Raw genomic sequence first — 12,742 nt, forward strand, 5'->3', positions numbered from 1 at the left:
AAGGAATAGCACATGCAGAGGCCCCGGGAAAGGAAAGGCTTGGCTTGTTCACTGGAAAAGCCCCCTGTGTCTCGACATTGTGAGAAAGAAAGAGGGATGGGTTAGGAGAGGCAGGGACCAGATCACAGAAGAGCTTAGATTCGATTCCAAGGGCGATGGGAAGCCATGAGAGGGCACTAAGCAGGGGAGAGACAGGACTTCGTTTACATTTTCAAATGGCCACTGCAGCTGCTGCGTGGAGAAGAGGTTGCAGGAAGGAGAGCGGAGCCTGGGATGGTTTGTGCAGTGGTCCAGGCAAGAGGTGTTGATGGTGTGGGCAAGGTGGTGGCAGGAAAGATGGAGGCAGGTGATATTTTGGAAGCAGAACAGTTGTGATTTCCTGACGGGTTGGATGTCAGGGGTGAAGAATGAGGAGGAGTCAAGGGCAGCTCCCAAGTTTCTGGGCAACTGGGTGGATTTACTGAGCTGGAAAAGATGGAGGTGGGGGTGGAGAACAGGTTTGATGGGCCCCCGTAGTGAGCAAGCAGCACCTGCAGTGCCCGTGGGGTGCAAATGGAGACACTGAGCACACAGTTGGAGGTACTGGAGTGTGGCTCGGGGGAGATGCTGGGCCAGGGGTACATCTGGGCATCACCATCAGCAGACAGACAGGATTTAAAGCCATGGGTGTGGATGGCATCATGGGGGAGGCATGCAGGAGGAGGAGGGCCGAGGACAAAGTTCTGGAGCTCCGCTTCCTTTAGGGCAGGGACTGTCAGCCTCAGCACTGTTGACATTTTGGACCAGATGATTCTTTGCTGCGGGGCTGTCCTGGGCATCCGACATGTTTAGCAGCATCCTTGGCCTCTGCCCACTAGATGCCATAGCATTTCCCCAGGTGCGACAACTGAAAACGTCTTCAGACAAATGTCCCCTGATGGCTCTTCGCCCTGGTTGAGAACCGCTGGTGTAGAGGATGTTGGGTGGAGGGGACCAGAGAAGGAGCCAGCGGAGTTAGGAGGAAAACCACGAACCGTAGGGTCCTGGGTGCCAAGAGAGAGTTTGGAGAGGGAAGAAGTGACCGCTAGCTGGGTCATATGCCACCAAGAGGCTAAGCAAAGGGCTGAGAAGTGCCCAGACGCTGCCACTGGCTTTGGCAACATGGCGCCTGGGTGACCTGGCAAGCAGCTTCCCAGGAAGGGGATACTGAGTGGAGTCTTGAGTGAGAGGCAAAGAAGCGGGGAGAGCAAGTGTGGTTGACAACTTTTGACTAGCTTTGCCCGGAGGGAAGCAGTATGTGGACCAGGAATGGCTTAGGAAGATTTTATGTAAGGTGGGTCATGTTTGGTGGGCGGCCCGATTGCCCTCTGGAGCCCCCTGCTGGTTCTCTGGGGCATTGCCAACGGCAGAGGAGCGGTAAAGCGAAGGTTGGGGACCCTCTGCGGGGACTGAGAACGATGGGTACGGGTGTCCAGGCCGGTGAGGGGCTGAGAGACTTGGGGGACTGTGGGCAGGAGGCTGCCCCAGGTGCCGGTGGGAGTGGAGCAGAGGGCTCCCGGCGGCCAGTGGGGTGGGGTCCCCACTGCTGTCCACTGTCTGCAGCGCCTAGGGCCCCCTTGGGCTCTGGGGTCGGGGAGGAGGGCAGGCCTGGCTTCTCACCCCTCCCCCTCCCCTCTCTCCCCCTCTCCCCGTGTCTCCCTGCAGAAAGCTGGCGGCGGCCTGCGCCAGTGGAAGCGGGTGTACGCCGCGCTGCGGGCGCGCTCGCTCTCGCTGAGCAAGGAGCGGCGGGAGCCCGGGCCGGCGGCGGCGGGGGCGGCGGCGGCCGTCGCAGGTGAGGACGAGGCGGCGCCCGTCTGCATCGGCTCCTGCCTGGTGGACATCTCCTACAGCGAGACCAAGAGGAGGCACGTGTTCCGGCTGACCACCGCTGACTTCTGTGAATATCTCTTTCAGGCTGAGGACCGGGATGACATGCTGGGCTGGATCAGAGCGATCCGAGAGAACAGCAGGGCCGAGGGCGAGGTGAGGGCCCGGCCCGGCCCCAGCCGGGCCAGGGAGGGCAGGGCAGGCCCCGGGCGCCTCTCGCCTGCCGGGATCCTCCCTTCACCGCTCTGAGCCTCAGTCCCCTCCTGCATAAAATGGGCTGACAGGAGTACCCCTTGCAACCATGCCCTCCAAGGGTTTGGTGTGAAGAGACGATGCTTGGGGCAGTGGCTCACAGAGGACCTGGCGTCTTTAGTGTTCCATGACTGGCAGGAACAATAATAGCTGTAGGAACGACAGTAATTGTTATTATCGTCATCGTTACGACCGCCTTGGGCAGGCTCTGCCACAGAGGGGTCAGCTCCCGGCCAACCTCAGCCTCTTGCTGGAGGTTTGGGAGGCGGGGGTCTCCTGTGGAATTATTACAGAAAGGGGTGCCCCTGGGCCAAAACTGTGGCTGGCCCCTCTGACAGGGCTGGCCTGTCTGCAGGGGCACAAACACATTGACCTTGGGAGGAGGCCAAGAGGATCGGCCTTGGCAGCAGGCAGCAGGGGCTGAGCCAAGGGCTTTGGCAGGGACTCCAGGAGCATTTTTACGTGACGCCCCCTCCTGGGCAGCTGCAGCTGCACACTAGGAGCCTGGGCTGGGCTTTCTGCCTCCGCCCACCCCCTCCGCCAGGTGCCTCTGGACACCTGCGCAGAGTTATGTGGGGGTCCTGGGCTTGGCGGCCGGTCTCTGCCAGGAGGATGGTGTGGCTTGGGCCCTGGTCCAGATGTGCAACTGCTCTGGCCACAGGCAGAGGGGTGCTAGTGCACGCTGAGGACACCATCTCACTGAACCAGGCTCTGCCTCCCCAGGACATTGTCGTTCCTCACCGCAAGGAGGAAGGCACCTGAAATTTGGGGCCCTTTTCTGGGGGGACTGGCTGGGCTGTCCCCGACAGGCACTGTCTGAGGGTCCCAAGTCACCTTCATTATTGCAATAGCTGCCCCTCGTGGGGCACCTCATCGGTGCCTTGCCAGGACTGTGATGAGTGCCACGTGCATAATTCCGCACCCTAACCCTGAGGTTGCCACGTTGTCTCCCCATGTTACTGCTGAGGAGACTGAGGCTCAGAGAGGTTAAGTGGATTGCCCAAGGTCACACAGCTGGTGAGGGGGTGCTCGGGAGTCCGGCCCTGGTCTTCCTCGCTCCAGGGTCTGCACCCTTCAGCTGGCAGGTGGAGGAGAGGGGAGGCGAGGCCGAGGCAGGGGCCACGGAGAAGCCCTGGGTGGGCTGGCCATGGTCACTGATGGGGTCTGCTTTCTTTTCCGCCTCCTCCAGGACCCCGGCTGTGCCAACCAAGCTCTGATCAGCAAGAAGCTTAATGATTATCGCAAAGTGAGGTGAGGCCCAGCCCTCATGGAGCAGTCCTGGCCATGGGGTGGGAGACACCTTGGGCAGAGGTCGTCCTCCTGACCCACCTTCAGACCTGAGGGTGGCCCCTGAATTGCCCTCTGCTGGGGGCAGGGAGGGTGGCAGGGGCATTGAGGCCTCCAGTCCCCAGAAGGGCATGGACGGGATGGAGGGGAGGTCCGAAGAGGTGGGAGGCCAGGGCAGGTGGCGTGCTGGGTCACCCCAGTGAAGACCTCTCCCCTCTTCCCACACAGCCATAGCTCTGGGCCCAAAGCTGATTCCTCCCCCAAAGGCTCTCGTGGCCTGGGGGGCCTCAAGTCTGAGTTCCTCAAACAGAGTACAGCACGTGGCCTCAGGACTCAGGACCAGCCTGCAGGGAGCAAGGGTAGGAAGGCGGCTGCTAAGGGGGTGGTGTGCACCCATGCGTGGGGAGGGCGGGTCAGCCTGTGGGCCTGCATGGGAGCGGAGGGCCTGTGTGTGTGTCAGGCGGTGTGTGTGCCTGTAGGTGTGTGCCACGGTTATCCTCGTGTGTCTGCCCATGTGTGCATGCCTGTGAGGGTCCGGGGGCCCTCAGGGCCTCAGGGCCGGAAGGGCCCAGAGCCTGATCTCCCTCCGTGACGTCCCAGCTGCGTGGTCCTCTGGTCCCCGCTTGTGGCCCCTCAGGAGCAGGAGCCACACCCTCTCTGCTGGCAGCCTTTTCCATCTCCACACACCTTTGGCCATTAGAGAGTTCTTCCTTCGGCTGTACCAGAATCTGTGGCTCCCACCTTGTTGTTTTAGCCATACAGAAGTCCTTATATTACTCTGAGGCCTCTCTTCTCTAGGGTAGACACCCTCATCTCTTCGGCCTTCTCTGCTGGGATATTATAATTTGCCATCAGCCCTCAGCATCCCGGTTGCTTCTCTGATGGAGTCCCCGTACGTCCAGTGTGTGAATGTGGTGTGTGAGTGTGTGTGACCTAGTGCGGTGGCTGCCCCTCCCCGGGCCCCCAGCTCACCCTGCCTCTCTCTGCCTTCCCCAACCCCAGATGACAGTGTCTCCACCCCCAAAACCCCCTGGGGCATCAACATCATCAAGAAGAACAAGAAGGCAGCCCCCAGGGCATTTGGGGTCCGACTGGAGGAGTGCCAGCCAGCCACAGAGAACCAGGTGGGTTCCCGCCGTGCTCCAGAGCCAGCAGGGAAGTGGGGAGACCGAGACACAGAGAGTCAGAGCTGCAAGGGACTTTGGAGCCAGCTCTCCACCGCGTCTCACAGACACAGCTGGGGAAGCAGCCCTGCGAGGGAGCAGCAGAGTTGAGCCAGAGCCCAGAATCCCTGGCGCCCAGCTGGTGCTCTTTCTCAGATCATGGCGAGGCTTTGGTGCGATTTCTGCTCCCAGACCAGAGACAGTGAAAGCCTTAGTAACCACCAGAACCCCTGGGGTCTGGCTTTGCACTGCCTCCATCTTGTCCTCCCTACCTCTGGCCCACTGGTGGAGAATGCTGTTCTTTTTTTCTTCTATTGAAGTGTAGTTGCTGTACAATATTATATAAGTTACAGGTGTACAATGTAGTGATTCCGTTTTTAAAGGTTATACTCCATTTATAGTTATTATAAAATATTGCCTATATTCCTTGTGTTGTACAGTATATCCTTGTAGCTTATTTTCTACCTAATAGTTTGTACCTCTTAGTTCCCTAGCCCTATACTTCCCCTCCCCTCTTTCCTCTCCCCACTGGTAACCACTAGTTTGTTCTCTGTATCTGTGAGTCTGCTTCTTTTTTGTTATATTCACTAGTTTGTTTTATTTTTTTAGATTCCACATATAAATGATATCATACAGTATTCGTCTTTTTCTCTCTGACTTATTTCACGTAGCATAGTGCCCTTCAGGTCCATCCATGTTGCTGCAAATGGCAAAATTTCATTCTTTTTTATGACTGAGTAGTATTCCATTGTGTGTATATATATATATATATATAGAGAGAGAGAGAGAGAGAGAGAGAGAGAGAGAAAGAGAGAGAGAGATATCTATATATAGATATCTATATACATCACATCTCCTTTATCCATTCATCTTTTTTTTTATCCATTCATCTTTGATGGACATTTAGTTTTCTTCCGTATCTTGGCAATTGTAAATAATATTGCTGTGAACACTGGGGTGCATGTATCTTTTCGAATTAGTGTTTTTGTTTTTTTTTGGATATATACTGAGGAGTGGAATTGCTGGGTCATATGGTAGCTCTACTCTTAGTTTTTCTGAGAAACCTCCATACTGTTTTCCACAGTGGCTACGCCAGTTTACATTCCCACCAACAGTGTATGAGGGTTCCCTTTTCTCCACATCCTCGCCAACATTTGTTATTTGTGGCCTTTTTGATGACAGCCATTCTGACAGGTGTGAACTGATATCTCATTGTGGTTTTGATTTGCATTTCCCTGATGACTGGCGATGTTGAGCATCTTTTCATGTGCCTCTTGGCCACCTGCATTTCCTCTTTGGAAAAATGTCTATTCAGTTCTTCTGCCCATTTTTTAAATCGGGTTTTTGTATTATTTTTTTTTTTTTGGCCGTGTCTCGCGGCTTGTGGGATCTTAGTTCCCTGACCAGGGATCGAACCTGGACCCCCAGCAGTGGAAGTGCAGAGTCCTAACCACTGGACCGCCAGCGAATTCCCAGGTCGTTTGTATTTTTGATGTTGAGTTGTATGAGCTGTTTATGTATGTTGGCTATTAATCCCTTATTAGTCGGTCGTATCATTTGCAAGCATTTTCTCCCAGAGAATGCTGTTCTTACTCTTCCTAACACCCCTGCCCTGCTGTGTCCCCAGCGTGTCCCCCTGATCGTGGCTGCATGCTGTCGCATTGTGGAGGCACGGGGGCTGGAGTCCACAGGCATTTACCGGGTGCCAGGCAACAACGCAGTGGTGTCCAGCCTGCAGGAGCAGCTCAACCGTGGCCCCGGGGACATCAACCTGCAGGATGAGGTGAGTGTGACTGGGGGGCTTCGGCCTATGGAAGGGGGGCCAATGTGGTGGTGTCTGTTGTGTTCATTGTACCCTGTGGTGTGCCTGGCACTGGGTCAGGGCCCCAAGGCAAGACGCAACTTGCCTTTGCAGGCCAGCCGTGGGGAAGGGCATCACCCCAGCTGCAGCCATGGCCTGAGAGCCCGGAGACAGAGGCTGGTAGGTGACAGTTTTTTGGGCCTTGAGGATGAATAGTGTCCACGAAAAGCCAGCGAAAGCCAGGAAAGGGCACTCCAGGCAGAGGGAACAGCCTGGGGAAAGGCGTGGGCCCCTAAGGTTTACCGGCAGTCACCATACCTTCTCTGTAAAGGGCCAGGTAGCAAGTATTCCAGGGCTTTGCTTACCACATGGTCTGTTGCAAACCCTTCTCTTCCTTATCCTCTTCCTTCTCTTCCTTCTTTTTCTTCACAATCTTTTAAAGATGCAAAACCCATTCTTAGCTCAAGGGCCACACAAAATCAGGTCGTTGGCTGGATTTGACCTACGGGCCAAGGTTTGCAGACACCTGGTTAGAAGGGGAGTATATGGTGTTTGCTGGAGCGGCCAGCAACGGGGGTCGTCGATCAGATGAGACGAGAGCAGCTCGTGAAGGGATCTGACAACCACACAAGAGTTTGCAGCAGGTTATAGTAACTATAAATGGAATATAACCTTTAAAAATTGTGAATCACTATGCTGTACCCCTGAAACATATAATACTGTACATCAACTAGACCTCAATTTAAAAAAATGATGTGTTTAGAGCAGGAATAAAAAATTACATACCGGGGCTCTGGATCCAGTTAAGATAGAGCAAACACACTCTGTCCAGTCTTTCCTACTGATTACATCTAATAATCCTGGACAGAACATATAAAGTAACTATCAAATAACTCTGAAAAGTGGATAACAGCAGACCAAGGAGGCAGAGTGCAGCATTCCAAAGAAGATCTAGGCCGTCTAATGCAGACTTCCGAGATGTCTGTCCTGTCTAAAAATGTTTCCGTACTTTCACTGCAACTCGTCATTTCTGCTATAGAGAGAAATGTTAATATCTCTAAACAGTGTTCACAATCCTCTTTTGGAGAATTCTGGATTCCTCCAGAATTCTGCTCTAACAATCATCTCCTCTTTCTCTTGTGCTGTGAACTGAATCGTGTCCTCCCAAAATTTATACGTTGAAGCCCTAACTCCCAAGATGAGTGTATTTGGAGATAGGGCCGATTAGGAGGTAATTAAGGTTAAATGAAGTCATAAAGTCAGGGCCCTGGTACAATAGGATTAGTGTCCTTGTGAAAGGAGACACCAGAGAGCTCCCTGCCTCACCTGCTCCATCTTGTAAGGACACAGCAAGAAGGTGACTGCCTGCAAACCAGGAAGGGAACCCTCATCAAAGACTGAATGGGCTGGCACCTTGTTCTTAGATTTCCCGGCCTCCAGAGTTGTGAGAAAAGAAACTTCTGTTATTTAAGCCAAAAAAAAAAAAAGAGTTTGCAGCAGGTTATATGTCAATTATGTCTCAGTAAAACTGGGGAAAATATCCAAATAAATATTTCAACAAAAAAAAAGAGTTTGCAGCAGGGCCAGTGTTTCCCAGAACCCTAAGGTTCCCCAGAGGTGCTGTGGGAGGCCAGGACCCCCCATCTAGAGTAACCTGCTTTGCTCTGTCTGCTTTTTTATGTCGGTTTTTTTCATATTGGGTTTTCATGTATCGTTTCACTTGACAAAAAGTGCTCTGCTGGAAAAGATGTTTTGGAAAACCATGGATCTGGACAGTGAAGTCCCATGAGTCAACAGTACTCTGAAGCTGTATGTGAAAATGTAAGATAGTCTTCCTGTCCTTGGGAAGGAGCTAGGGAGACAAGATGAGTACGTGTGAAATAGTGGACAAGAGAAAAAGCTGGTTCTCATCAAGGACCAGATTGTTTGATGAGGAAGGAGAGGATGCTGGGGACTGGAGCAGGTGTTTGAAATCTTTGAAGGATGAATAGGAAGGGGCAGGTGAATAGGAAGGCAGTCCAGGCAGCGGGTGATAGCATTTTCCAAAATCCCAGAGAAGGGTCTGAGTGTCAGGACAGAGAATGGACCCACCTCCTGGGCTTGGCAGTGGAGAGGGTGAGGCCCAGGGCAGGGGACAGAGGGCTTTTGATGGCTTCACTAAAGCCTTTGACCTTGAGCCAATGGACAGTAGGGAGCCTTTGATGGTTCCTCAGCTGGGGAGGCATAAATGAGAGTAGGGTTTGAGGAAGTAGTGCTTTAGCTTATGCCTAATGGATACGAATGAGGGAGGCCCAGAGCAGGGCATCTAGGGAAGAAATTACCGATATTGTGGGAGGGGTCAGGAGGTCTTGGTGGTCCCAGGGGGAGGGGGTAAGGAGGATGGGAGCAGCTCTAGGAGTTGGCTGCATGAGAGGGAGGAAGGAGGGGTAGGAAAGAGCTAAAAATTTGAGCTACAGGCTGGTGGTATCTGTCCCTGGCAGACCAGGGGAGTAGGGCAGGAGAGGGAGGATGTGTCAGGTAGGAACCGCATTGGACTTGGAGTGGTGGTAAGTCACCCACATGGGGGTGATGCATAATCAGGCACTAGACCGAGGGTGAATTGGGGAGTGAGCGTGGGGTCACGCTGGGGCACAGAGGTGAGACGACGGAGGGAGCTGCCGTCTGGGGAGAGGGTGGGCGTGGGGACTGCAAGGGCCAGGCTCTGAGTGGGACAGAAGGAGAGGGCAGCTCAGGTGAGGCTGGGGATGGGGGGGCAGATGCTTAGGCATAGGAGGGGTCACGAGGGACAGGGCAATTCTGGGATCTAATGTACAGCATGGTGACGGTAATTAAATATTGTATACCTGAAATTTGCTGAGCTATTAGACCTTAAGTATTCTCAGCACACAATAAAAGGTAACTATGTGAGGTGATAAGTGTTTTAATCAGCTTGATTGCGTGAATCATTACACAGGGTATAGATTTATCAAATCAATCACATTGTATATCGTAAATATATACAATTTTTATCTGTTAATTATACCTCAATAAAGGTGGAGTAACAACAACAGAACAACAACAAAAATGGCATTATCACCATCCATAATTTGTGAAATTCATCTTTGTTGAAAAATCTAGAGTTCATATTTTTTTATTGCTCTTTTTATTTCATGATACAGATATTCCACAAATAATTTACGTATTCTTTAGTAGTTAAGCATTTCAGTTGTTTCCAGTCTTTAGCCTTGATAAATTTTTCTCCAGTGGGGGGAAAGAAAAAAAAAGGACAGGGCAAGGCCTTGGGTTTGGCAGCTGGGAGATGAGAAGAGCCTACACATGAGAGCCAGGAGGCAGTGGAGGGAGGTGGGCAGGAGCCCACACTGGGTGTGCACATGAGCTGGGCCTCGTCCAGGGAGAAGAGGGACCAGGGTGGGGCCGTGCCGTGTGTGTTGGGTGTGTGATTTTGTCTCAGACATCAGTTTGTGTCATTTGTCACGGGGAGTGCTGGAAGTTAAGCGTTCTCATCGAGCCTGTGGACGGTCTGGCATTAAGCTGTGGCCCCATGGTAATGAGTGTGTATATTGTTGAGTTGTGTGTCTCTGTTGGGGGTATTCTGTTGCTTTCTGGACATGAGTTATTCTGAGCAGTTCCTTTCAAGGGAGTTATCCTTGACTTTGTGCAGGCTGATGGTGCCCCCTGGTGGACAGGAGAGACACTGAGCCGGCCATTCTTTTATTCATTCTTGTATTCAACAACCATTTATTTAGATCAGAGTTTCTCAACCTTGACCCTTTGGGCAGAATAATTCTTTTTTGTGGGAGGTTATCCTGCGCACTGGAGGAAGTTTAGAAGTATCCCTGGCCTCTGTCCACTAGATGCCAGTGGCACCCCCCGCTTGTGAAAACCAAACGGTTCCACACACTGCTAAACGTCCCTGGGGGCTGAGTCGCCCTGGTTGAGAATTCATGATTGAGGCCATTTAAGTGCCAGGCTGATAGGGCTGGCTAGGTGATAGGGGTGCAGTGGGAATAAAACAGGCAGGATCCCTGCCCCTCATGTGGCTTACAGATCGGCCAGGCAGGAACAAGGAAACGAATGCATACAGTAATGATCAACTGCGGTAAGTGCCACAGAAGGAAGAAAAGTCAGGGCTGTGCTACAGACGGCAGGCAGTGGTGATGGCGGCTGTGCCGCGATGGTCGGGTCGGGGGAGGCCTCTCCGAAGACGTTTAGATTCGGGAGGAGCCAGTCATGTGAAGGGCAGGGGGAGGCGAGTTCTAGTGGAGGGAACCAGCCGGTGCAAAGGGCCTGAGACAGGAAGCCACCAGGCATGAACGTGAGCTGTGTCATGGATGAGGAGAGGGGTCCGGGATGACTCCCCTAAGCGGGGGGCGCTGGGAAGCAGGAGTTGGCACCAGCAGGCCTGATGGAGGTCCAGTGGGCAGGCTCGTGCGGGGATGGGTTTTGCTCACCTCTGTCCCCCACAGTGCCTGCACCAGGGAAGGGACCTGCTTCTTTCTCTGCGTGGACAGATGTCCGAGCCCACTGGGCTGGCTGGAGCAGAGGGGTGCTGGGGCCAGGCGGCGGAGGGGCTAGGACCTAGCTGGGGACTCTTTTCTGCTGTGACGAGTCTTCTTAGCCCAGACAGTCCTGGTCTGGGGAGAGCTGGCTATGAGTGGGTCCCAGGGAGGGCCCAAGCCGGGCTGCACTGGGCTCTAGGGCTGGACAGGCGTGGAGGTGTGGGCACCTGGGCGGGGCCTGGCTGGCTCTGAACCTGGGGGCGTGGAGGTGTGGGCACCTGGGCGGGGCCTGGCTGGCTCTGAACCTGGGGGCGTGGAGGCTTGGGCACCTGGGCGGGGCCCTGCCTGTGGCCTGATGTCGTTGCCCCTCCCCAGCGCTGGCAGGACCTCAACGTGATCAGCAGCCTGCTCAAGTCCTTCTTCCGAAAGCTGCCTGAGCCTCTTTTCACCGATGGTGAGTAGGGGGTGGAAGTGGAAGATGGGAGGAGGAGGGAATACCTGTCTAGGTTGCATCCTGACCACTTTTTAAATGGGGTGTGTTGGTTTTACTTTGGGGGTTTTTGTTTTAATACAAAAGAAACACATGCTTGTAAAAAACATAGGTAGTACAGATATGAATCAAGTAAACACAAGGGTCCCTGTCATCCTCCCATTCCCTGTCCGCAGAGGTTATCCTCACACTTTCTGAGCATTTACTGTGTGCCAGGCACTACTCCCTACAACTCCATGAGGTAGGTACTATTATTTCCCCTCTATAGATGAGGAAACTACGGCACAGAGAAGTTAAGTGACTTGCCCAAGGTCACAGAGGTTGTAAGTGTCAGAGCCAGGGTTCAGCCCCAGGCATCTGGCTCCAGAGCCCAGCTCTTGACCATTTGCTGAGCTGCTTATTAACAGTGCATTGCGTTTCCTTCCAGACCCTCTTACACGTGTGACAAAGACACACTCGCATATGTAGGGCTTGAAGTTGGGCGGGTTCAGTGGCGCACTGGTAAACGTTTCACATCTGGCTCTCAAGGGAAAAAAGCCGTGATGTGTAGCATTTTCCAGTTTCCATGGTATAAATACTCCCACCACGGCTGATTTCAAGCTCCCAATTTGCTGTCACCAACATGAAAGCCAAACACAGCTGGTTGTCAGAAGCCCATGCGGGCGAGCGGCTCCAGCACACCACTGCTTGAGTTCTTAACAGAAGGAGACTTATAATTTTGAGATTCACTCGTGTCAGTACAAAGAGCTCTACCTCATTCTTCTTTTAAATCAACCACATAGTTTTTCCTAGGCTGAATAGACTGTAATTTGTCTAATCACTCCCCTACTGCTAGCTATTTAGGTTGTCTTCGCATTTTTGCTATTTCGAAACGTGTTACAGTGACTTTCCTTGCCTACGTTCCTGCACACCTGGACCAGGGTCCTGGAGGTGGACTCGTAGACATGGAATTGCTGGGTTAAAGTCCTGGAAAACATGTTGAAAGCTAAAGTCAAGTTGGACTCTGGGGAGGCGGCCCTAGTTCACACTCCCAGTAGCAGCGTGAGAGATTTTGCTTCCTAACATTCCCATCGGCACTGGATGTTATTAATATTTTAAACGTTTGCTGATGGGACAGAGAACACGGCATCTCACTATTGTTACCATTTTCATTTCTGTCGTTACTAAGAGATGAACTATCTTTTCACTAGTTTATTGGCCTGTACCGTTTCCTCTGTAGCTGCTCGTTCAGACTATGTGCCCATTTTGCCACTGGGTTCTTGGTCTTTTTTCCTATTGATTTGTAGGAGACAAGCTCTTTGTACATTATGGATATTAACCCTTTATTAGTTTTTGTAAATATTTGCTCTTGGTCTGCCATTGCCTTTTAACTTTTCAGTATGGAAATTGAAAACAGTTGTTTTAT

General features: G+C 52.7%; 1 protein-coding gene across 6 annotated transcripts in view; it reads left to right on the top strand.

The window, feature by feature from the left end:
• Positions 1 to 12,742, top strand: part of ARHGAP23 (Rho GTPase activating protein 23) — an 80,773-nt gene that overhangs the window by 48,728 nt on the left and 19,303 nt on the right. For 5 of the 6 annotated variants that reach the window (XM_067715581.1, XM_067715580.1, XM_067715585.1 and 2 more), the window contains 6 exons: positions 1,684 to 2,001; positions 3,287 to 3,348; positions 3,613 to 3,743; positions 4,387 to 4,508; positions 6,175 to 6,330; positions 11,223 to 11,301. In XM_067715581.1, the coding sequence (XP_067571682.1) occupies positions 1,684 to 2,001; positions 3,287 to 3,348; positions 3,613 to 3,743; positions 4,387 to 4,508; positions 6,175 to 6,330; positions 11,223 to 11,301 (868 nt within the window). The remainder of the gene's footprint in view (positions 1 to 1,683; positions 2,002 to 3,286; positions 3,349 to 3,612; positions 3,744 to 4,386; positions 4,509 to 6,174; positions 6,331 to 11,222; positions 11,302 to 12,742) is intronic. The other variant, XM_067715582.1, reaches the window with a different exon arrangement.

This window comes from Pseudorca crassidens, chromosome 19 (assembly GCF_039906515.1).
Source record: "Pseudorca crassidens isolate mPseCra1 chromosome 19, mPseCra1.hap1, whole genome shotgun sequence".
Taxonomy (NCBI): Eukaryota; Metazoa; Chordata; class Mammalia; order Artiodactyla; family Delphinidae; genus Pseudorca; species Pseudorca crassidens.